The sequence below is a fragment of the Anabas testudineus genome, chromosome 3, assembly GCF_900324465.2.
Source record: "Anabas testudineus chromosome 3, fAnaTes1.2, whole genome shotgun sequence".
In the NCBI taxonomy this organism is placed as follows: domain Eukaryota; kingdom Metazoa; phylum Chordata; class Actinopteri; order Anabantiformes; family Anabantidae; genus Anabas; species Anabas testudineus.
In genome coordinates, this window is record NC_046612.1 from 9425740 (window position 1) to 9451037 (window position 25298).

At 38.6% G+C, this 25298-nt stretch overlaps 5 protein-coding genes across 13 annotated transcripts in view; 3 read left to right on the plus strand and 2 right to left on the minus strand.

Annotated features, from left to right (window-relative positions):
* The first annotated feature begins 1079 nt into the window (after positions 1-1079).
* On the plus strand, positions 1080-6035 carry LOC113174080 (cell cycle exit and neuronal differentiation protein 1-like). 8 transcript variants are annotated; one of them, XR_003299874.1, is made up of 4 exons: positions 1080-1199; positions 3126-3202; positions 3356-3524; positions 3925-6035. XR_003299874.1 is itself a non-coding variant. In XM_026377761.1 (3 exons), exons 1-3 carry the CDS (start codon positions 1170-1172, stop codon positions 4278-4280), a joined length of 459 nt encoding a protein of 152 aa, XP_026233546.1. In that variant the 5' UTR covers positions 1086-1169; the 3' UTR covers positions 4281-6035. The 8 variants fall into 8 exon arrangements, 3 of the variants coding, with proteins under 3 accessions (XP_026233546.1, XP_026233545.1, XP_026233547.1); XR_003299872.1 differs by having other exon boundaries at positions 3420-3524; XR_003299873.1 differs by having other exon boundaries at positions 1123-1199; positions 3084-3202; positions 3420-3524.
* Positions 6036-7238: 1203 nt separating this feature from the next.
* On the plus strand, positions 7239-9249 carry polr2l (polymerase (RNA) II (DNA directed) polypeptide L). Its single transcript, XM_026378514.1, has 3 exons — positions 7239-7355; positions 7671-7772; positions 8167-9249. The coding sequence occupies exons 2-3, from the start codon at positions 7678-7680 to the stop codon at positions 8273-8275; spliced, it is 204 nt and encodes a 67-aa protein (XP_026234299.1). The 5' UTR covers positions 7239-7355; positions 7671-7677; the 3' UTR covers positions 8276-9249.
* Positions 8750-13005, minus strand: LOC113174466 (cleavage and polyadenylation specificity factor subunit 7). 2 transcript variants are annotated; one of them, XR_003299907.1, is made up of 10 exons: positions 12346-13005; positions 11720-11923; positions 11387-11490; positions 11111-11256; positions 10684-11020; positions 10416-10519; positions 10097-10241; positions 9799-10007; positions 8959-9052; positions 8750-8869 (listed from the first exon to the last, which is right to left on the minus strand). XR_003299907.1 is itself a non-coding variant. In XM_026378512.1 (9 exons), the coding sequence occupies exons 1-8, from the start codon at positions 12418-12420 to the stop codon at positions 9803-9805; spliced, it is 1320 nt and encodes a 439-aa protein (XP_026234297.1). In that variant the 5' UTR covers positions 12421-13005; the 3' UTR covers positions 8750-9052; positions 9799-9802. The 2 variants fall into 2 exon arrangements, 1 of the variants encoding a protein (XP_026234297.1); XM_026378512.1 differs by having other exon boundaries at positions 8750-9052.
* Positions 13006-13064: 59 nt separating this feature from the next.
* Positions 13065-16171, plus strand: sdhaf2 (succinate dehydrogenase complex assembly factor 2). The gene is made up of 4 exons (XM_026378513.1): positions 13065-13212; positions 13792-14015; positions 14624-14733; positions 15696-16171. The coding sequence occupies exons 1-4, from the start codon at positions 13189-13191 to the stop codon at positions 15815-15817; spliced, it is 480 nt and encodes a 159-aa protein (XP_026234298.1). The 5' UTR covers positions 13065-13188; the 3' UTR covers positions 15818-16171.
* A 2392-nt stretch (positions 16172-18563) lies between these two features.
* The window catches only part of syt7b (synaptotagmin VIIb), a 73356-nt gene continuing 66621 nt past the window's right edge, over positions 18564-25298 (minus strand). The window contains exons 8-12 of the mRNA XM_026377697.1: positions 24093-24360; positions 23804-23973; positions 23397-23511; positions 23063-23262; positions 18564-21908 (exon numbers count right to left, since the gene is read on the minus strand). Of these exons, the coding sequence (XP_026233482.1) occupies positions 21804-21908; positions 23063-23262; positions 23397-23511; positions 23804-23973; positions 24093-24360 (858 nt within the window). The 3' untranslated portion in view covers positions 18564-21803. The remainder of the gene's footprint in view (positions 21909-23062; positions 23263-23396; positions 23512-23803; positions 23974-24092; positions 24361-25298) is intronic.

Sequence of the window (25298 nt, forward strand, 5' to 3'; positions counted from 1 at the left end):
GAAGTGATTACACCGCAGACGATATTCAATGAGCATAAAAGTGCGGGGGTACTTGTTTTGCTTTTATTGAGCCTATTTAACTTGCTTTGGTTATGTCTTTTTTAATCAACCCCTAGGCAGTCGACCGACAACCGTGTACCACACCGTGTACTATCTTGAATCTCTGCTACTCTTTGTGTCGACGTAAATTGGGCGTGGGTCCGTAAGTACGTAAATGATGTGAGATGTGTCTGCAGCTGTCACCTGCAAGCCTGTGGTGGTCCTTTAGTAGGGGACATACATCACATCATTGTTAAATATTTATGATCCCCGTTAGAAAGTCTCCAGATAGAAGAATATATCTTAACTGTGCACCAATAGTTGGAAAGTTTAAACCATGTTCTTAACTACTGTGCCTTAAGGCTATCATCTCATGAAAGCGTCATATGCATGTCTTTCTCAGGCGTTGGCTAATCTCTATGACATGTCTCAATGACATGTGACAGTACCAACAGTGGCAGTGACTCATACCATAGTGGAAACTATAATGAGGAAGAATGTTGCAATAATTTTCATTTCTGAAATGTTTTTACTGGTTTTCAAACAAACTTCTTTTCAAAAAGAAATCTGTATTCTGTTATCAACTTTGTCCCCACATTATGGTAATATTTAGAATAAAAATCCCCAATAACATTAAAATAGATTATACTATAAGATTTTGCACAGATATGTCTACTATCTCTGTAATGAACAAATACAAACATTAAATCAAGCCTTTCACCTTAATGTTGCTTCTGCAAAAAGGAGTCCTTATCTCATTCATTTTATTATTATACTGTTTCAGGTGACCTTTGGACTCTGACAGTCACAAGGTATTTGTCTCTATATCAATTTTAAACCTGCTTCTGAAGGTAAAGTCCAACCAAGGTTTGGATGTCAAAAACTAATAAAACAAAGATTAATTAAAAATTTGAATTTTCTTTTTTTAACTAATTAAACTTAATTCATACTCTATTTAAAGCAGCTTCTGTTCTTGCCCTAAAAGCACCAAATAGGATTTATTGTATATATATAAATCCTATTTTGTAGATTGTCATGGTAACGCATTCCCACACCCCTCCGAATTATTGTTGTTGTTCTGTTGCATCTTTGAAAATTATGCTGCTTCTTTGGGAGCTTTCATTCAGTGCATGGTGGTCCAGCATACACGGGATAAAAAGGTATTTAAAATGAATGTATGAAAAGAGATGACAGAAAAAAAGAGATGGATAGAAGGAGAGATAGCAGCAAATGTGATCACTTCATAATTATTGGACTTTATTTTTTCAAAATTAATACTGTGTTATATACGAATGTGCTTGTGTTATACAGTGGCAAGAAAACATATGTGAACCTTTTGAAATGTTGTGATTTTCTACATTAATTTGTCATAAAACATGATCTTATCTTTAGCTAATTCAAGAGTAATAACAAATATAATGTGCCTAAAATAATAACACAAAAAAATCAGATCTTTCATGTCTTTATTGAGAACAACTATAAAAACCTCATAGTGCTAGTGGAAAAACGATATAAACCGTTGGAATAATGACCTCCAAAAATCTAATAGGAGTCACACATTAGCATACTTGGAAGAAAATTATTTTGAGGGTGTGGGTTGGAAACCCTTGGAATTAATAGCTTGTTGACTCCCTCATTTTTTAATTTTCATGATGATAGGCAGTGACCTTTTAATGTCAGATGTAGTGCTGTGTGTTCCTTCCAAATAGGTAAATCTTAGTTTTATCAGTCCACATACCATTTTGCCAATACTGCTGTAGAGTGTCAACGTGCTCCTTCGCAAACTTCAGGTGTTCATTCAATGTTCTTTTTAGTAAACAGCAACTTCCTCTGTGGTGTCCTGCCATAGACACCCTGCTTGTTCGATGTTTTACTTACTGTAGACTTATGAACACAGATGTTAGCCAGTTCCAAAGATGCCTTCAAATCTATGGCTGTCACTTAAGGTTGTTTCTTTACCTCATTAATGATTGTTTGTTGTGCTCTTGGGGTAATTTTTAATGACCGCCCACTTCTTGGTAGAATAGCCACAGTCCTAAACCGTCTCCATTTGTAGATAGGTTTTCTAACTGTAGACTGGTGGATGTCTGGTGAAAGTCTTTGACATCACATTGTAACCCTTTACAGCTTTTTTTTAATCAACAATTCTTAGTTCCTCTAAAAGCTTCTTTTGGCGAAGCATGGCTCACATAAGGGTATTTATCTTGTGCGGAGGTGTTTGAGGTGTATTTTTCTGTCATAGTAGCTCTAGTTCACACCTCCAAAATAATTTTACTTAATAAGACTCCAGTTATTGTAGCACCTAACTCCATTTAGCTTTTTTGAGGTCATTATTCCAAGGGTTCACATACTTTTTCCACTAGTACTATGGTGTTATTATGTTTGTTCTAAATACAGATATGAAGGATACACATTTTTTGTGTTATTATTTTAGGCACATTATATTTGTTAATACTCTCACATCACATTTTATGAAAAATTGATGCAGAAAACCAGGACATTTCAAAAGGTTCACATACGTTTTCTTGCCACTGTACACAGATTTGTTGCCTTTGTACTCAATTACTCTGGTCCTAATTTTCATTAGGAAGGTGAAAATCAGGACCTTCGTCCACTGATGAACAGTACAGTAGGGTTAATGCTATATGAGTTGGAAGTAAGCTCAGTCATTTAGCTGTGCGCAAGTGTCAACAATATGGACATAAACACCCTCAAACACACCCCAAGGTAACCAGAGTAACTATTCAATTTGAAATCAAACGTGCTTGAGTACAGAGCTTTTCCAAACTCTATACTTCCTTCTGAAGTTAACCTAAAACAATGGTGAGCCATACTTATATTCAGAACTTATGCTAACTTGATGATAAAGATACCTTAATGCTGGAATTTGCCTTGCTGGAATAAACCTAACTACAGAACGTGAACCTTTTAAAGGCTCTGAAACCCAGAATGTATTGGAGATCGATTGCCCCTATTTTCAGGAACAGATGGTACATCCCGGTCTCTCCTCCTCTCCCTCTCACTCTCCTCCCTCTTGCTTACAGTGTCCTCCATCTCTCCGCTGTCTCTCATTTTCTTATATTCAGGACGTTCTGACTTCAGACACTGCTGTGGTTCATCATCCATCTGTTATTCTTACATTCTCTACACAGCTGTTGGACAGGTATGTAAAGTCCATATTTCCTCTCAACACATCAATGTAGATTTTAATGTAAAGCATTTTTAAAGATGTCTCCAGCCTACACTGCTTTGAGTGATTTGATTTCCACAGTATTTATCCTGCTTCATTTTTTTTTCCTTATTTGCATTTTCCCAGATTTTTTTTTATTGCAGTTCCTGTGCTCCTTATTTCTCTCCTCCATCTTGTCCTCCATTTATAGCACATATGACTCATGCAGTTTACAGTGAGAGAACAGTGAGTAGACAGAGGACGAGATTAAATCTTTATGTTACTGCACCTGGATTCAGCTTCTCTAGGGTTCAAGGTAATAAAGATTCCATGCTTGGCTATAAATAAGCTGTGCAGCTGCAGTACCTTTCTCCTTTCCATGACAAAACTAGCAGATTGTCCTATAATAAAGCTTCACACAGGAAGCAGCCGTAACATTATGTCTTCAGTGGAGAATTATGTCATAGCAGCTGTGACAAAAATAAACAATTGCTGATCCCTCTGAGCATCGGAGTGTTCACATCAGTGTCGTCTTTTTCCAAGGTCACATTAAAGGCCTCACTGCCACATGACTGCTTGACTGCTGTAGAGTCAAAATGTGGATACTGAAGGCTCTTTCATTTGACAGCCTCTACACTCTGCAGGACAGATAACATGATGCCTGGGCCTAATTTAGACGTATAATCTGGCTGTGTCTGTTTGCTGTTTCTCCCCAGTAAGGCAGCACAGAGCCGATCATATAAAGACTCCTCCTGACCAGACCACACCTCTGTCCGAGTCCATGGAAGCCAAAGCCAAGTCTGGGGCTTCAGCACCCAAGGCAGCATCAAAATCAGATAAAAAGGAGCCAGCACCCTCACGCAAGGCTGACCCTGCTCCTGCAGCCCCCGAGCCCGAGCATCCACCTCCCCAGGATGGGGCAGCAGAAGCTGAAGGAGCAGCGGCGGGCGATGAGACTGCCACCTCCGGCACAGACTCTCTGGAACACCTGAAACCTTTTCTCATTGGTGGTGCTGTTATTGCTGCAGGAGCCATATTGCTAGGAGTGTTGCTGCTGGCAAGGAGAAATTAAAACCAATTCATTATGTCAAGTTGTTTATTGGTTGATGAGCTAGAGCATCATTGTCAACTGGTTCACAGACTATCATGGTAACAACGGGGGAGCCACTGTGCAGCTCATGTTTTTTTCCCCTTGCTTTCACTCATTAGTGAATTGAACCATTTAGGTTTTAAACCAGGCTGTAAATGGAGCATAATTACACATAGTATATGCATGAAGTTACTTCAATACTGCATCTGAATTGTAATAATGTATTTCTTATAAAGAAAAAGTCACAGTGTAGTACTGAGCTTACCTAAACCTAAACTCTCTAAAGGTGGGTTATTCAACGGCTTTATCTCGTTTAATCCATTTTGCACAAATATTGACATAACCCTGCACATTCCTGTACTGGAAATGAGCTTGGTTCACTTTGCTAAAAAATAATGTTAAAACTAATGTTAACACTGGCTATCAGGGTTGTCCTTGGTTTTATTTTACTTTTAAATAAGACAACTGAAAGAGAATATGCATCGTGATGTACTGAAATCATTTAGGCTAAATTAATGCCAAAGTGAAGGGAAGTTTGTTTTTTGTTGGAGAGCACATGAAGAGACACAGCATACCTGTATATCAAAAAAAGAAAAAAAAGAAAAGTCAAATAAAAATGGCACCATGCATTTAAAAAATCAACTTTATCAGAGTTAAAAAATAAGAAGGCAGCAGTTTAGGAGTAGGATGAAGAATTGCTGGTGATAAAACTTGTACAGAATGTGGAAGAGAAGAATAGTGAAGTTACTTTTAGATGTAGAATAACAGCAAGTTTCATTTTACTATCAACTAATGTCACCAATCAATAACCTTTCATGTCTTACACAACAGCCACCTGTTTACATTTTACAGTAGATACTTAGCCGTAGCAGCTATTAGTGTTGCAGTATCCAGTTTAAAGCCTGCTGCTAAAACACGGGAGTTGTTCCTGTCTTCACTGTGCTCCATTTATGTTGCTTCAGGAATATGTCTTGTTTCAAAAACCTCACTGATAACAAAGTACAACTATAATGTAATGAGAGTGTCCTAGCTTGTTAGTTCAATGACAGTTTGGTGCAGATGAACGAATGTTGTATAGTTTGCTCAAAGGAAAAAAAAAAAGTCAGACAGTGACAATGTTGTTGCTGCACACTCTCGCCTGTATAGCTGTACACAGCATTGTCCATTCACATGTAAAGTTCATGTCCCTGTTAGTATAAAGAGAGTTCTGGCATTAACTCATTTTAGTTGTAAGCTTACATTGAATTTTACAACACATTACTTACTGACCAAAAATACTGTAGACATTCACCAGAGTCAACACCCCAGACACATCCAAAGTATAGTATGCCAACACCAAAACAAACTTCACCTGACATTGTACAATACAGTGTACCAAAATATATATATATATAATAATCCTATTTTCATAAATTCAACAGCGTATAAATGCAATAATTCAGATAGGACTCCTCATTTAGCACGTGCTGTAGCAAGTTCAATTAAATGAATGGTATTGTAACAATATTGATGGACATGATGATGTTTGATGTTAGCGATGGTAATGGAGGTGATGTAAAAGATGACGATGATTATTTGCAATGATGATGCATTTCATGGTGACTCTAATGATGATAATGATGGTTATGATATATTTTTGATATATTTCTAACATATTTAACTTATGCACACTCCCCCCTTCTTCTCCCAAGCTCTTAAATGTAAAAACAGACTACTCCAATCTTTATTAAAGCAGTGAACCAGTCCCAATGAGTATTTCTTTGATTTGAACTGCACTAAGTTATTTTTGAATTTAGTGTCATATTTGCAAATTTGCTCCAGATCTATAAATTAAGTATAGATTAAATAATCTTTCAGTTAAATTGACTATTCAGTTGAGATTGCATATTTGTTCTGCAATGTCTGACAACACAGTAATGAGAGTATCCTTTTTGCACTATTGTCACGATGGAGCAGCCTGTCTTCTAATAACTTTATAGGAATCTACAGTATGTTTTATTCTTAAGGCTACTAAGTCTAACAACCTTTTCTGTTTATTTCCTTTATTCAGTGAGTTGTATTGGATTGTTTTTGTTCCTATTCACATTTCCAAATTTAAACACATGCTATATTGTCACAATTACATGCAAATCTTGAATACATTCACATTTTGCAATTTATATGTTTAAATTGTTGGATAATTCTATAAGATTACATATATAAAATCAAAACTGCCTTTTCTAAAAAATAAAAAAGGTTTTTATGTTAGACACAGGCTTTCTTTTGACATCAGAAACAGATATATGTACAAACCTAAAAAACAATCTTCTTTCATGTTCAAGTGCATGACTATATGTACTTTCAGTGTATAATCTTAGGGTAAAAATATTGTGTATGTATATTATTGTCTTTGACACACTAAGGGGTATTTACTATAGGCCTACACGTTTGTGAAAGAAAAGAAAGTAAAAAAAGTAATTGGTAATTTTTATTGTCACTTATCAAAAAACTCTACACCCACAGAGATCTGTCTTTATTTAATTTCTCTATTTTATGTATGCCATCTATCAGGTAATAAACCGTATCAACTGTGAAGATAGATTATTTAAGTTAGCAATAGTGTCCACAAAAATTGGTCTGAAAGATGTTAATAAAGCACAAAGTTTGTAGTTTGCACAGTCTTACAGAACTCTACTAACCAACATCAGTCAAAACACAAGCAGTCAAACAAATGCATTAGTCTACCACAACCTTGCAACACAATCCTAACCGTGCCAGGTCATTATTTCTGTAATTTTATTAAAAATATTTTTTGTTCAACAGTTATTAAAGAGGTGTTGAGCCATTCTGGCAAAGAGTTAGTATGTTTTGGTTATTTAATTTCTATCAGTGAGAGTTTTCTAAAACTTAATCAAGCTCATTACTTCTAAACGGAAATCATGCTTTTATTTTGAAAGGGTTGGAAAGGAAGTCGTTTTATTATTGTTGCGGTAGACGAGAGAGGGAATCTTCCGTCTGTGTCTCAGCACGTTTCTCTAAGAAAAACACAACAATTAAGATTTAGGTGAACTAGATCAGGTGAGTAAATACAAGTTTGAGTTTTGTGTTTGTTTTTATTGCTAAGTAGCTAACATTATCGCAACTCATGGTGTTATCTTGCTAGCAGCCAGCGTTAGCTAGCTAACATTCAATGTGCTAATCGCGTGGACCAACGTTAGCTTAGACCCCAGTTTCAGCTGACTGCTAACTTCGCCACTAAACTTAGTTTTAGTGCGTAATCTTAACTCGGCGTTGTTCATTTAAACGTTAACCTAAGTCTTAGTACAGTACATGAATGGAAATGGTTTCGTTGACTATAACTCGATTCGATTATTGATCTGCCTTGTTCCCCAGGTGAAAGATGATCATCCCTGTCCGGTGCTTCACCTGTGGGAAGATCGTGGGCAACAAGTGGGAGGCATACCTCGGTCTACTTCAAGCTGAGTACACTGAAGGGTAAGAACATTTTCACTGGTTTGTGTCACTAACCACATCGCAGCTAGCTGTGGTTCCATGCAGTAAACCAATTATAAGGCAAAGCAAAAGCAGCTTACATCTTTGCACGGCTGCTGTGCAGTAGGAATTTTCTAGAAGCAGTGAAATATAAAGATGCTGCTCATTAAAACCTTTTAACCTATCCAGTATAAAGATGCTGCTCATTAAAACCTTTTAACCTATCCAGTTAGGTATGTCCATTACCTCCAAGGTATTGAGCTGATAGAATGAATAACCGCAATTACCTAAAACCATTTAGGCAGGTGTCCTGACTATTGTCTGCAGTAATATCCATGTACTTGACTTACTGTGTACCGTGCATTAGGACTGACATTATCTCCTCTCTCTCTTTAAGTGATGCCCTTGATGCCTTGGGCCTGAAGAGATACTGTTGTCGGAGGATGCTCCTGTCTCATGTGGATCTTATTGAGAAATTGCTGAATTATGCTCCACTGGAGAAATGACATAACTTCAGCTGGACTCTGCATGGACTCTGTGTTGCTGTTATGTGGACATATTCATGTCATGACGGTGTGTGACAATGTATGGACACGATAGTGAAAACTTTTGGAACATTAGTTTGTCCACATTTGATGCATTTTTTTCCTAAATAAAGCTGTGATATGGCATTGTTACTTATATTGCTGGGTTATGTAGTCACCAGTCTTCATGCGCTAATTGTAATGTAAGTTTTAATGCATGTCCTGTGTACTCATTCTACACTTTGAAGAGATCAAGAAGAGTCTGGCTTAACAGTGCACAGCTTCTGCAGTACAGACATCAGAATGATCAGCCATTGGCAAATGTATATTATCACTGAGTTGTTTTTACAGCATGTTTAAATGCTATTTCTCATTTCCTGCCAGTATATAAAATACAAATATCAATAATAATTAGATCATCTTTGTGGACTCAAAAGAAAATTAACAAACATGGCATTTATATTTATGGGAATGTTTTTTAATCTTCAGTTTAATAGAAAAGAAAGTGATGAAAACATTACACTGTTTTACATAAGTTATTAGGAGGTGTTCCTGTGCATGCAACCACATTATTTCCTAAAACAGGTAAAAGTCCGAGTAAGTACAGATGACTGGAGAACAAAAAAGTACACTTTGGACTTTTGGAGATACATCTTCATTCTCACCTTACATTTCTCCAGCTTTTTCACATAACTTGGTGCAGAATCATCAGAAAGTTCAGTCTTTGTTCTTCTTTACACTTTAAGAGTCTCCACCAATCTGAGGAGAGACACAGCAGATATTTAAAGGCCACATTTATAAAAAGCAAATGTGGACTGGTAAACAGTATTTAGCAGGAACCTCACAGGATATTGTTTGTTTGTTATTAGTACTACACTTTTTAGTTGGTATCCTTCCACAAAACATCTGAAATAACTTAGAACTTAAAGAAATAATAAAAGATAAAGCAAAAAAAATCCTTTTGATTCAACAGAAGAATACAGCAAATGACAATGGCATAGACAAAAATGATGAAAACCTAACATATCCGTTGCTTTGAATGAGGCTACTGGACCTTCCAATAGACCAGTTGTGTTTCTTGTATTTAAAATTTTCTATTGAATTGAAACTAAAAGCAAAGTCTGATTTTTATGTCTTTTTTTTTTTTTTTTAAATCTATTATAGCTTAAATCTTTAAAATAAACCTTACAAATTTTACTTAACATAAATGAATGCCCAGACTAAAGCTATTTATTGGGCAGATTACACACTTCATAAAAATGTTACTGAATAAACTTGTACATAGAAACAATGATGTACCTCTAATTTATTATATAGTAAGTTTGATAAATTGATCTCTTGATGGTGTGATCACTTTTGGTCTGTTTCATGGTACCTGACCTTAGCTCTGATGCCACGCTTACCACTATCACAATACTATTTATAGGCTACATAGCAAAACAGAAAATAATGGAAGGGTCTGTGGATTAAAATGTAAAAGTTGTATAAATTAGAGGAATGCTTACAAAGTCAGTGGTATCTGTCTCTATGATCTCTGTGCCTTTCCCGTTCCTTGTCCCTCTCTCCACTCCTGGAACGGTCTCTGTGTCTTCGAGACATTCCTGCTCCATCCCAACTACAAGAATCATCTCTGTCACGGTCTCTATCACGGTCTCGCTCTCTGTCACGACCTCTGTCCCGATCTCTTTCTTTGTCCCCAGAACGGCCGCTATTCCTGCAAAGAAAAGTTGTATTTGTGTTAGTACTAAAATGCTGTTGCCAGATACATCATGACAAAGAATCCTGGGGTATAAGTACACAAACCTGTAGCCATAGTTGCCCTGAATAGAGACTAGACAGTCTTTGAGTGAAGTGACCAGGGCTTGGCAGCGTTCATCTCCAGACACCCTGGACTGCTTAATAATTGCAATAGCAGTTAATAGAGTCTCCATGGCGACCCGCAAGTCTCCTGCATTAACAAGTGGAAACATTACATATCAGAAACAGTTGCTATTACTTCCACTGTTGGGGTTAAAAACCTTTAGAACATGGATGACAGTTACACAACATTCCTTCCAATACACACTTGATTTATTAACTGTGTTTTTCTTCTACTTCACAGAATCTGATCTGTTGTACTTACCAGCTGTTGCTCCAGACACCGCCTTGGTGATTGCACTGCTGGCAACAGCTCTATTTCTGTTCATTAACTCTTCAAAATCTCCACTTGTATTCTGAGACGTGTTTCTGAAAAATACACAGATTGTTGTCAAACTGAGTGATAAAATTATTTAACCACAAGTCAGTACTAAAATACTGTTGCCTTTATTTGATTTCTCACTTCAGAAAAACAGATTACCGTTTATGCATTGCAATGTCTTTAAACAGTATAAAACAGTATGTGTTCTCACTTTTGTTGGCTGTAAGTTTTACTGCTGTGACCGTCCTGTCCTGGAGCGAAGAATGCTGGATTTACATGCAGACTGGTAGATGGTAGTCCAGGAACATGTATTGGGTTAGGAGGGAACAATGGAGGAGGCAGGGGTGGGGGAATATTTGGGGACATATGTGGGAAAGAAGGAGGCTGACCAAGAAAAGGGCTGGGTGATGACTGAAACCTGTTTGGAGGTACATGTGGTGGAAAAAGTGGTGGTATAGGTGGAGGGCTGGGTTCCTGTGACAATAAAGAGGGAATCTTCTCAGAAGAATCAGACCCCTTGGGAGAATCTTTAGAACGCAGGGGAATACCTGCAGAGAACACGTTGTTGTGACAGATGACAGTCATACTGGCATGTTGCAATATAGTATGGGATTTTCTTAAAAGTGCAGTGCTCTTACGTTTATTTGCCATTTCCTCAAAAACAGTGAGGTTCTGGCGAGTGGCAAAGCGACAGTCTATCCTTTCTCCATTGATTTCACATTTGGGTATTTTTTCCAACAATACTTTTAACGACTCTTCTGACGTTACCACCACTTCTGCATAGCTGCATTACAGAGTAGAAGAAACAACACATGTAGGACGCCCACAAGAAAAGCTTTTGTTTGTTTTGATTTCTTTTTTTTATATAAAAAAAATCTTATTAATTTTATAAAACCTCATGTACAAGCACTCACCCTCTTGACTGACCATTAACTCTATTCTCAGCAAATTTAATGTCTAAGATGTCCTTCACACCCAACCTTTGGGCCATGCATATGATATCCTTGTCAGATGTCCACTGCAAGTAACGGCAGGTCCGGGAAAATGCAGAAAGAGTTACTTATGACACTGATAAATAGTAAGACTGTTGCAAAAAGTAGAAACAGCAGAAACAAGCTTCTATGCAGAGCAGGACATTTTTTATTGTTAAGGAGAAATTTATAAGGATATAGTTTAAAAACACAAACTTAGATGATAGTGTGCATATAATACAAGGACAGTTAACATTAAGGGTGAGTGTTACTCACCCAAGAGAAATTTCCAATATATAAAGACAGTCTCCTCAAGGAATTTCCTCCTTTTACTGTTTTCACTGTTGTTGGATTAGGCTCCTCTTTAGCTGGTGCTTCTTTCGGAGGGAGCACATTAGCAGTATCTTTCTTGTCTTGATCAACAGAGCCAGTCAGAACAGCGTCAAAAAGTTCATTTGCTTCAGCAAGTCTGTCCAGATCCTGTGGGGAATAGAAAAGAGTATCAAAGGCATCACACATGCTGTAGCTGTAGACATTTGGTAGATGAAGTAAAACATTGACATGTTTCCATGATGTTTGTGAATCATACCAGTCACAAAACTTTAGCTGAAATATGGATAAAAGTGTCATAAAAGACCCATTGGACCCCTATGGAGTCAAAGACTATGAAACATACGCGAGTGTATGAATATCCCAGTAAGAGGACACACACAGGTTTTAGTTTGACTGCAGATTTCTAACTCTGTGCCCATTGTCAATTAGTGTGTCAATATCTCTAACTTTTTTCATCTTACCTGCTTTCAGTTCACAAATCAATTTAAAAATGTGCATTTAGCCCGATGAACAGTCCCAGTACGCGTCCATCCACCTCCGTGTGTAAAATACATGAGCATCACACTCACCTCCTCGTTTTGATTCAGGTCACTGAAAACATTCAAGCGATCCGTTCTGGAGGAACTGTGTCCAGCAGCAGCCATCCCGAGGGCCTCAGACAGTCCAGTTGATGGCACTGCAGCTAGTTTAGTCTTTTGTTTTCAGTGTAGTTGACACATGCAGATTATCAGTGCACACCGACAAGTGCACTGTCAATATTAGCGAATGTGTGTTAACGCCTTGTTTGTAACGGTTAGCTAACGCTCCGCTTGAGTCCGCAAAAATAAAACTGTAGCGTTAACGCTAGCTAAAACTAAATATGATGACAAACCGAGGACACGACAAGCGGCCATAAGTTAAGACATCAACACCGAGAAAAACACATTCACGGTTTATTGCGCCTAACGTGCACAATATTTTAGGACCACTGTGGGTTCGCTTTTTTTTATTAGCTAATGCTAATCTTTCTTGGACATTTAGCTAAGTACGTCGACGATATTTACCCGATTGACAACAACAATTAACTTTTTAGTTCCTATGGTCGAGTCCTTTTGTGTTCTAACGTGCAGTGGGACGCATTCAGCCTTTACGGCGATTAAATAAGATAACTAAAAACACACTAGTTATTTTTAAAATGTTTAAAAAGGTTTAAAAATAACACGATGATGGTAAATGCGTTTTATTTTAGCTAAAACTTAAAGCTGCCTTAACAATATGGCGTCATGTGTGCGCTGTGTCAAACGCTCCGTCGTCAGTTTCCCCCGAGGTGAAACTGTAACTTCCGTGTTTGTGAATGACTTTCAGACATTTTCACGGCAAAGCAGCAGTTTATCTGAAAATCACTCAACGTCGCAAGAAAGAGGATTAAAGCGATGAGTTATGTGGCTGCGAAAAGAGTGAGTGATCGTGTGAATACTAAACTGATTTGTAGAGTTGTTGCTTGAAGTTTTAGAGGCAGATGTCGTCAAAACAACAGAAGATAGTCTCGTTTCTGTCAAAGATAGGATGCTCATTTATGTTATTATTTAATATGTGGCATTATTCTGTTAATGCTGTGAATATTGACCACGATCCTCTGATGTTGATGCGTTTAACGTTATCAATGCTGATACAAACTTCGTGTCCTTGTGGTGCACAAAAACAGTTGTACGTCAGGAAAGCGTGTGGCGTTATGCAATTTGTTTTTACGTTTTCATAGTGTAAAAACAGTCTGATGCCACGGAGAACAACACCTATTCACCATGGATGCTGAAATATTTAAATCATTAGCATTAATGTCATGCTCACAGCTTTATAAAAATAACATATTTGAGACATATTTATTTATCTTTATTATCATCTATACAAGTCTTCTTTAGACCTGCACCTTGTTGCATGTGATGGCAGCTTAACATGTGGATCTAATGTCTCAATAAGCACATTTTGGGACAGATTTTGGATTGTATTTGTCTGAATGTGTGCTTGTTGCCTGTCAGCTGGTGACCGGGCTCTGCCGGGCAGCCTGGAGACCAGCAGTCACAGGGATGGTATCATCTCGTGGTTACCGTGGAGATGCACCAGATGACAACAGGGTTGACCTGATCGAGATCCCTCTACCGCCGTGGGAGGAGAAGCTGGACGAGCCCACTGACATCAAAAGACGCCGACTTCTTTATGAAAGTCGCAAGAGGGGCATGTTGGAAAACTGCATATTACTCAGGTTGATAAACAACTTTTGTCCCATCTTAATATCTAATACTGGCTACAAAGAGATTCCCTCTTAAAGCAATTTCAACATGGATGATGCGGGACAACATCTATATACCTGTCTCTGAGCAAAAAGTAATTCTTTAATTCAGAAAAATGAGCTAAGGCTGCTGTAATGAGGTTGGATTTCCTGGATTTAGTTTAACCTATACCACCAACATGTGGCAGGCCTGAAAACGAAATATTACAATAATCCAGTCTAGATTAGTGAATTAATGTCTCTGCATCATGCCATGATAGAAGCTTAGCTATGTTAAGCAGGTGTAAAAAGGTAAAATAGTCCTGGTGATGTCTTTAATGTGCTGCTCAAAAGAGACCTGCATCAGTTGTGATACCTAGATTCATGGTTTTCAAACTGAGCCTTTCATTTGTTCAAGAATACAAGTTGTAAACTACAGAAACATTTTAACATTTGTGTTTTATCATAAATTTGTGTTTTACATCTTAACATATCTACGATTGAAACTCCTAGTGTCCATTCACCAATAGATCAGATAATCACCAGTTATGATGATTTTCCGTTCAGAGAAAAGAAATTCATTCTCCATCTCTCTCTTGTAGCATTTTTGCTCAGCGATACCTGAACACAATGACTGACAAGCAGCTGCAGCAGTATGACAGGCTGATTAATGAACCAAGTAATGACTGGGACATCTACTACTGGGCAACAGGTGAGAGAATGATTCTTCTTTTCTCCTTAGACATGTGATATCAAATGTCAACTAGACCTAATACGTTAAAAGCAAACCATAAGTTAGTAAGCTGGCAACAGACTCCAGACTCCATTTCAGACACTGAAATGACTCACTGCAAAACATTTAAATATTTAATGACAAAATATTTCATCTTGCAATATTAATGTTTATACAAATTGCAAATAGGGCTTCTCTTTGTCTTGATTTGCACTAAGTGTGACAAAGAAATCAAACATTAAACTTTTTGATTCAGTGTTTAACATAAATGTGGAAAATTCTCGTGGGTATAATCATTAAGGTTTTTGTTTTGCCCACTTTTTCTTAACTATGCAATTAGTCACAGCTTCTTATGCTGAAATAATAAACAGCTCTACTTAAAAATCCACTTCAGTCCTGGTGCTGTTGTTTTTTTACTGCTCCTTTTAACTGAGAAGTCACCCTGGGAGCACATTAGATAAAAAGATAATTTAAACCATTTTCCACTAAATTTGATTCCGTTATTTGTGCGTTTTGTTATTCATAATGACTGAACAACTGTGATCAACACATCCGACTGGCAGCTGCACTCTAGAAAACCAAAGAGGAACGGGTTTAGTAAAACAAAGTGATGCAAAGTGAGATGGTTTCTCTAATAAACAGGTCACACACATAATAATCTTATGATGATAAGACAATAATGATAAGGACAATAACATTTCATGGTCGAAGACATAAGAATCAAATGTCAGAGAACCTGTACCTGTATTGTTTCTTGTCCTGGGTGAACCACAGTGGCTGTGGTCGTGCGCCTTTCATTTCTCTGTTCTCAGGAGCAAAATGTCTTGTTGAATCAGCCTTTAGGTTTTATATTCTCAGCTTGTCCTGAAACAGACAAAGGTGATTTGATCTCGCTTTGTTTTTTCCCTTGTGAAGCCTGTTAAACCTTTTTTTCTTTTTAGAAGCGCAGCCCACTCCTGAGGTTTATCAAAGCGAGGTCATGGATATGCTGAAGGAGTTTACAAAGAATCGCAACCACGAACAGAGGTTCGATGCACCGAGCTTGGAGTACCTGGACAAGTAAAGCCAATAAGGTCCATGACCTTCTCAGAGACATATTAAAAAATATATAACCCTTCAGAAAAACCCTCTCAAAATCAACCTTTTATCAACAAACCTGACAAAATGTTCAATTTTTCATGTCAAGAACACTCTGCCATCAAGTACTGTGGACCTTTTTCCATGTAAATATGTTGCTATAGCAGTGGGTCATTAAAGGAAGAAGATCTGTTGAAGATTCAGAGAACGTTTGTGGCTCTGATACAACATAATGTCAGCAAGATGTTATATTACCTTTGAAATGTTTAATAAACCTTGATCATCTAGTGGTATTGGGTCACATGACTTGAGCCAGTACGGATCGTTTTTTGTTACATAATGAAGGTTGTGTTGCCTGCAGTGTCCCTTCACTGACACCAGATGGAAGCACATTTCATCATTTCAAGCTGTGGCCACATCGAAGCACCTGCTGATCTCAGTGTGTTCCACACTAATTAGTCACCTGTGTATATATTCCACCTTATTTCTTATTCAGGATATAATGTGACATTGATTTGAATGACCATCTGCCTTCAAGCAGCTGCTTATAGATGAGATGCAAGCTACCCCAAATCACCTTTCAGTTACTACATTACTGCATTAGAGGATAAACAGGATATCGGGAAATGTGTTTTTATTAAAGAGCAAAGTATCAGCACATCTTTCTGTCAAGTTTGCCCACAGTTATTTAAACATAATTATATTTCTATACATTTCTCTCTTTGAGTGGATCAGTGTGTATGTTGACGGGAATCATTTCTAGTCTGGCTGTGTCATATTGGTTCAGTGGAACCTTGTACTGAGAGCAGAAGGGAAATGCCCTCTGGCCAGGAGATGTGAACAGAATCTCAAAACAGATGACAAGCCTGTTTGTGTACACCCACAGAATTATAATGTACCTACGATCCACTTCCAAGGTTTTACACAATCTAGGTGATCATACATTTAAGAGTCAGATATATTGACATGTATTTTCAGTTTTTCCGCTTTAATTGGAAAACGCTAAGTGAGAATACCAACCCTCAGATTTTCTGTTCTCAGTATAATCCTAAACCGCTGTGATGGTTTTCCTTCGTGTGTCTTTGCTTTTCTGCTACCGCCGTCATCTAAAAAATTGGTGGAGTAGCCACACTTAGTCAAGTACTCTACTTAAGTACTATATTAAGTACTTGTGTGTAAACATTTTCATTTTCTGTGACTTTCTACTTTACTGCAGTGCATCCACCTATCCATTATCCTAATCGTTTTTCCTCCCTCACAGGAGTGCTGGAGCAAACCCAGCTTTCGTTGGACAAGAGGTGGCGTACAGCCTGGACATGTTAGCAGTCTATCCGGGCTGACAGACAGACAGACGGCCATTCTAACTCACATTCACACCTATGGGCAATTTAGAGTCATCAATTAACCATAAGTGCATGTCTTTGTATGGTGGGAGGAAGCCCACGCAGATACAGTGAGAACATGCAAACTCCATCCAACCTGGGTTTGTTTTGTTGTAAGGTCTCTGTGCTCCCTGCAGTTTATTTAAGAGGGAAATTGACTTTCTACACTACAGTTTTCGGCTGCTATAGCTAGTTAGACTTTATATAAATGTCTTGCGGCTGTCCCCTGGCCCATTTCACCTCTCTTATGTTGATAGTTCAGCCAAATTGAACTTCTCAGATACAAAAAGGTAAAACTTGTCCAGCATTTAAAAAAGAAAAGCAAACATTGTTTTTTAACCTCAAAGCATAAAATAAACCAGCAACAGTAAAATGTGCCAGTGTAAGGATGTCTAAAGGGAAAAACAAGATGACACCTGTGGATCCCACATGCAGGGGGAGCACAATTTCTGTCTCTACTGCTCTGAGACTTGTTTAGAGTGTACATTCATCAGTTGCCCACACACACCCACTGTGCCTATCTGTAGCCCAGCACTCCTGTGATCCTCCACTGCTGCTCCATGTGTCGTGACAGCTCTCTGTTTTATCCTCAGCCCCTGCCATCGCCCTCTACTCTCTTGGAATTTCAATTTGTTTCTTCCATCCACCACCACTAACAGTGTCCCAAGCCGGCATCTCCTTCTCACGTCTTCTGGAGAGTCCTGAGCAGAGGAGCGCAAAGTAAAAACTGCTCTCACTGGTAAGAAAAAAGGTTTAACTACGAGGATGGAGGTGCTACATAAGTTGGTAACTCAACATTACATATAAGTAATGGAGTGGTTATTTTAAGTATTTGACAATAATTTGTTGTAGAAACAACAGATCTATAAAAAATGATTTATTGTTAAAGATTAAACTATGTGAGCCCTTAAAATAAAGCGTTATCTTCTTAAAACCCTTTGTTTTAATGTCTGTGTTGATAATTCCACTGAAAATGGATTTCCCCCCTCAAAGATTCAGAAAATTCAGATATTTTAACTAAAGAATATTTGAAGTAAAACAGGCAAAATTACTATTTAATAAAAAAACAAAAGTGTATATATATATATATATATATATATATATATATATATATATATATATATATATATATATATATATATATATATATATTACATTAATATAAGATACCTGTAATTAAAAGATGTGAATACCTCCACCTGCACAGCTGACTCCACTGCAACAACATTTAGTTGTAATATATTTTTGTGATAAAGAAATCATAAATACCAGACCAGAAGTATCTTTGTTTTATATACACATTTATATCACTATATACACTGTACAGATTTCAAAAAATAAATGGTTGATATTTAATATTGTGCACCCCACGGACGTGTAACTACAGAGAGAAATGCGAGCGAAAGAATGAGCTGAGTGATACCAAGGGCAGACATATCAACAACCCCAGTAAATACTGATGATTTTTTTTTCATATACTTCACAATCAGTTGTACATGTATAGAAATTAAAATGTTGCTGGTTAACCTCTCTTTGTCTCAAGCAGAATGTCTTATAACTTCAATGTGAGCTTGTCCCTAGCGTGACAGCACATGATATACAGTCAGTGAAAAGCGTACAAAGAATATTCCAGCTTGATTCATTTTAACTTAAACATATGGATACCTAACCAATACTTATGTTGCATTCACTGAAGTGACTTCCACTAGGCTGTTGTAATGTGATGCTTTGTCAGCAGCACTCCAAATAATGCCTTGTTTAACACGCAGGGCCATCAGGACAGATAGATGCCTGTGTTCCTGGTTATTTTGGGATGCGCCAATGCTCTGCTCTGACCTGAGACGTAGCTAACAGCGAGGTGATGATTATCTCCTGCCTCACCTTTCCCACCCGACTCTTGGAAAAGGGAGCACATATGGTGAAGAGCAAGGTGTGGCAGGTTTTATAAGGCACACACAGAACACTTTGTGCCAGAAAGCATGTGTGCACAATGGGGTGTTTTGAGGGAACGTCACCAGTGTTAGGGGAGCCTCCCTTCTTTTTTTTTTTTTTTTGGCAGTGGCGATTTAGACTGGAGCTGATAGGAAGGACAGAAAGGACAAAATGTAGCTGTTGATGTGGTGTATGTTGGTTAAGAAAACACGTTATATCTAGTTGGTGACATTTTTCCTTTGACTTTCACGCTCAGCTCATTTATAACAAATGTCGCTTCTTCCCGAACCAAACGTTCATTTAATCCACACACAATGAAAATAACCCTGCTATGAGGAGAGGTTTGTTCCAGCATTGTCGCCAACAAGTGCACAGGTTGTTGAAGAAGTGACAGCTTTTAAAAAAACATACTTCTTTGTACAACTGGATTGTTTTATACAGAATAAAAACGGTAAACAATGTTCTGTATTAAACTGGCAAAATAGAACTCAGTGCAGATATACACAAATAGAGACTCACGGTAAATACAATCCCACAAAGTAAAGTTCAAATAGTGACACTCGTTCACAGTGCAAACACACACACACACACACACACACACACACACGCACATCCAGTAGTCAAACACAAACAGTGGAATGTAAAAAGACTTTTCTCCGAGATATTATTACTTTCATTAGTTTCCATTCATCCACTTAGCGCATGCTATTTGGGGACTTGGGGGGAGGTCACATTCAGGCAGTGAAGCAAACATCTGGAAGACCGACCTGTATTTTACTTTCTAATTCTCATACTAACACTAACATTGCATCTGTTGTCCTTGCACTCTTAGTGTTTTTTAAAATGATTCTGTGACGTCTATTCCACGTCTTTGACAGGTCGACTGATTTTTTCATACTGTATTATCTTCTGTAACCTGCACGTTTACTACCAGTGTTCACCGAAAATCACAAAAAAACTGGGTGTTCATTCTCAATGCTTGAAGACTCACAGACTGTTCAACCTGTTGTTTTACAGTGACGCGGTACCAAACCAAACCAGCTTTAATGCAGAGGAGTGTAATCCCTGTTTCTTCCCCAGGATGCTGTAGCTTTTGGCCCTGTCACTTATGTCTTGGGTTAAACTCCACCCAGTATGAAATGTAGATGAAAAATAAATAAGCCATAAAAATCTGATTTGTTTGTCATGAATACACAAACATGTTCCACTCATGAAGGTTTCTGTTTCCATGGTGTCACTGAAACCTCTATCTATCAGTAAAACAGAAACATTCATTTCAAATGCAGCAGATACAGAGATGAAGTCCCGTTCATCTCCTCTATATCTGATATCCTGCTTCCAACCTCTACAGGTTCATTTAAAATACTGCATCTCTGTCTGTGATTGTGACTGACTAGTGACCTCCCCACGTCTTCACCTAACTTCAACATCACAAATTCAAACAGTGCCTTATTTTTTACCATCCTTATCAAGGGCTATAGTGTTTTCAATATCTTTAATTTATCTGTGTCCAAGTGCACAATTCTCCCTCATTTACACACGCACACACACACACACACATACACAAACACACAGAGTAACCCACACCTCCACACTTATGGAAGCTGGCTTTTTGCTTATTTTCTGTGTCTGGAAGAACAGGTTGATTTTCTAAATTCTTTTGAAAACCAAAAAAATAAAACACAACATTATTCACTTTACTCACTTTTTTTTCTGTCAGTTGGGATTTCTCTTCCAAGAAAATAGGAAAGTATGTTTTTTGACACTTGCCCTATTGGACAAGTGCTAAATGTTCATGTTCACATCCTTTTTTTTTTTTGTTGTTGTTGTTGAAGAACTACATTTGGGGTTACAGCACATCACCCACAGCACGCACAGACGACAAAGGGTTCCAGCCAAAGGAGAATTATTACAGTGGTGTCAGAGAATAAGTGAAAAGTGAGAAAAGATCAAACATGAGTTGAACGACCACTTCTAGTCCGATTCCTTTTTAAATACAGCCCGTCATTCGTCCATTGCCTGTGTTGGTTTTCCTGATTTTTCAGGCATTGTGAGGGTATGGAGGAATACTGACAGTAACGGAAGAGGTGAGGAACAGTGAGGAAGACTCCTCACTGCAACACCAGGTGTAGGTGGTAGATGTGTTGCACGGGTTGACACCATTCACACCCAGGTGCACGTTTGAATGCAGCCTGTCTCGCCACCACAGAAGATGGTTGGAACATCAGTTTCATCCATTTTTGGTTGGTAGTTTGTATTCATGTGTGGCAAGAGGGAGGTACTGATCTGATGTTAAACAGAATATGATTAACAAGGTGAGGGAAAGACTAAGGGCTGTTCAGAAAAAAACTAATTTCACATGAAGAGGGTACAAGGAGGGAGCGAGTAAAGACATCAAAGACATTTTTTAAGTTCAGACAAAGGGATGAGGGGTTCAGGCAGGAATCAGAACTTGACTAGGGTGAAATGTAAGGACGGTGTCACGAGAACTCTGGGCAGGGAATATCAAAGAGGCCTGAGAACAAAGAGATGACATATTATCTGCAGCCCAAGGCTGCAGTCTTACGGAGTAGGGGATGTGTGCTGAGGTTAGGGACCAAGAGGCTGATGCTGAAATCAGAGGGGAAAACACTGTAGGCAGTTTGGTCGCTGGGTCCCTCAGGCCTTGAGAGCATGCCACTGGGCCACGGTAGTACGAGGATGACCCATCATGTCTTTCCAGTGTTTTACCTCTGCGGGGCCACTCTTCCATGAAAGATAAATCTGTGGGAAAGAGAGAGTCACTGTAATTCACATAATATCACACAGAGATTGATGTTATGTTCAAAGAGCCTTCCCAAACACTAGTGGGGTATTAGGTTTAAAAAAAAAAAAAAAAACGTGTCTAGCCCTGCTTTCACCGCTAAGCCTGCCACTCTAATTTAACTTAAATCCAGCACAGAACGAGAGCCGTTAGAGGAAGAGATTTCACCGAAATGCTCTGAGAAAGGCTAATGCTGACACTAATGAAAATCCAACACACACAACAGTTGTTAAGTAATTCTCATGTAGAAAGAAACACAGCTGTACATGTCACAGGGAAAAGTATTTTATGAGTGTAATGCAATAAGAAACTCTAATAAATTATAACTGCTCTGTGTAGGCAGATAATAAATGTGATCAGGCTGCTACTGTAGAAGTATATGAGTTTCCCTGAAAAGAACAAGGTTATCACTGAAGCAGGGGTAGTGTTAAATTGGTGCCCTTTAAATGAATTAATTCAGATATATTAAACTAGAGTCACATAGATTCTTTTATTCAGTGAATAGTAGCTCAACAGAACGTGCAAAAACGAGACTTCAAAATGACCAAACAGTTGTATCAGCACGTCCCTGAAACCGTTTCAACACCTACTAAACATTATCACCTTCACCTTCCCTTTCACACCTCTCCTAGCCTTGTGTACTGCAGATCCATGAGAAATGTGAACTTGCCAGTCTTGTGTTTTTCTCTCAAGCAGACAAGCAGATAACTCACAGATGAATAAGAGGTTAGCCAACGAATGGACAATAATACCATGCCGCACATGAAAATAGCTGCTTAGAGTTAGTAGACTTGTCAACATATAGTCAAAGTGGGAAGTTAAGGGGTTGACTGCATTGGTGTATGAGACCATGCACCTACATGTACCTGCCAATGAGATGCTTAATGGCTATGAATGTATTTAAGTCAAGGTAAAATAAAGTGTTTATAATCCTCTTCCCCTTTGTTGTCCATTCATTCATTTACTTTGCAGAAGATTGGTCTGTACGTTCCAGCAGGGGTCAGTAGAGACTGGCTCAGTGATCAGCTGCTGATGGTCTGTCACAGACACAGAAAAACACAGAGGAAGAGAAGAACAAGAAGAAGGAAGAAGCGAAGAAGAAGGAAGGAGATACCTTTCCAATGACATCATTGCGACTAAGCCTGTCCTTGTCCATGACGGTGATAATTATGGTGGTCTCCCTTAGCACGTGGGCAGGCACATCAAAGGGGAAGGACTCATTAAAAACAGGGTTCAGACAGCGCTTCATTACCACCGTCTTCTTCTTTTCCACACGCTTGTCCTTGTGCATCAACCACACTTTAACATAGGGGTCTGTGGAGCGGGAAATAAACATTGTTTACAATATTTCATGCTGAAAAATATAATTTTCTCAAATTTATTCTGAAGTAACAACGATGTAGAAAGGCAAAAATAAAAGGACATGGGAGATGAAGGAGCATCTATACCAGAAGTGCCTCCAATGTCCATGGCTTTGAGGTTGCGGGCTTTGATGATGCTTACAGTGATGGTGTTGGCTGTGGGGTTGTAGCACAACGACACCAATAGATCTCCTCGACTCCCCTACAGAAATCACACACACAACAGCAGCACAATATTTACTTATTTATTCCCCTTTTCACATCTTTCCCCCTTCTGTTGCTTTCTGTGTATTTCAGTTCCTTCCTCTGGCTGTCTCTGTTCTCTCTATCTACCTGTCAGCCTCTCCATATTCCCTTCTATCCCTTCTCCCACCAGCACGCTGTCACATTTCCCCTGGGAGTGTCATGGCAGCCAGGAATGACATCATCCGATACATTCTGTCCCATCTTCCACCTTCCTTCTCCCCTCCCACCCCCGTTTCCTTCTTACTCACGCTGCCATCGCTGCATGGTTTCAGCTCCTTCCAGAAAGTCTGCATGTTGGCCAGGTCCAGTTTGTTGAGGGGGATGGACACTTCTCCGATGGGATCGTTCCTGCTGAAGCGGTCGTAGTCAAGAACCTGCAAATATAAGGTTCTCTGGACCACCTTCTCATAGGGAAAACCTGAGAAACACATTGATACTATAGTCACAACGATGCGCATCAGAAAAAAGCCAAAGACATGTGCCATGAACGCTGCTACGTTAATGTTTACGGTAATAGAAAAGCATCCTCCAGCAAACCTTCAAAGAGGAAAGTCTCATTCCAGTGGGGGTTTAGATTCTTCCTCTTCACTTTGGTCTCCAATTTGTGCTTCTTGTCTGGCAACAGGTAGAGTTTGACAAATGGATCAGAGGTTCCAGAAAAGTCCTTGGCAGGCAAATCCTGGCCCTTCAGGATTTTGACGGTGAGGGTGGAGTCCTGAAAACTGTATCCAACACTGAACTGAATCCGACCCAGCTTCTCACACACTGGACCTTCATGTTCATCTTCCTCTGAACCTGGAGACAACTTCAACATACAGGAGAAAGAAGAGACAAATGTTATTGGCTTGTTCAGCAGGACATAATGTTTTCAAGCATCGTACACGGCTCTCAAAAACTCCAACAACTGCGCAAGGATAATCTAATTTAATAATAAATCTACAACTTAATAATGTGCTGTAGGTTATACGCTTTATTTATGCTGTGATTTACTAAGACATCACCTCTCTTTTACGCCCAGATCACATTCACGCAGTGACACATATTCACACTTGGAAGCTGCCTCGTACAGCCACAGTCTGACCTGCTGGCCACTGAACAGCTGGGGCTAAGGGCCTGGCTCAAGGGCACCACAGTGGTGTTGATGACTTTTTCAGTTTGGCCACTTAATCCTGTCACTCTGGGGATTCAACCTTCCAGTCACAAGCTTGCCTGTCTAATCTTTGGGCCACTGCTGCCACAGATGTGATAAATCACAAAATGGAAATAAGGTAAGAAGTAAGGAGTAAAAATGGGGGAGTCTATCACAGGGTTCCACGTGGTGGTGAAAGTATCAGGGTAAATGTAATCGTCATGTTAGATTAAACTAGGCTTAAGAGAATGTTCATTTGAATTAGGAAAATTAAAGTAATTAGATTATTCTTGAAATCTAATACGGTTGGTCTTGAAGTAGTAGTCTATCCAATAAGAAACAGTCATACAACTGCAATACATCTCTCATTGATGAGCAAAAACGATGATGATAAATAAGTGTCTGAAATGTTCTGCTCCCTGCTGAGTAAATTACTGTGTCTAGTGTAAGAGAGCAATTTTACAAATGGCATTACAACAGTGTGGAGGACAGTGTGGTAAAGCTCCAACAACTCTGAAATTGTCTTAAAAAAGTGAACATTAGAGGATTAGAGGTACTACAGCACTGTCATATTAGACTGCATTAAATATTGTGTATTTGCAAAAGTGTCAACA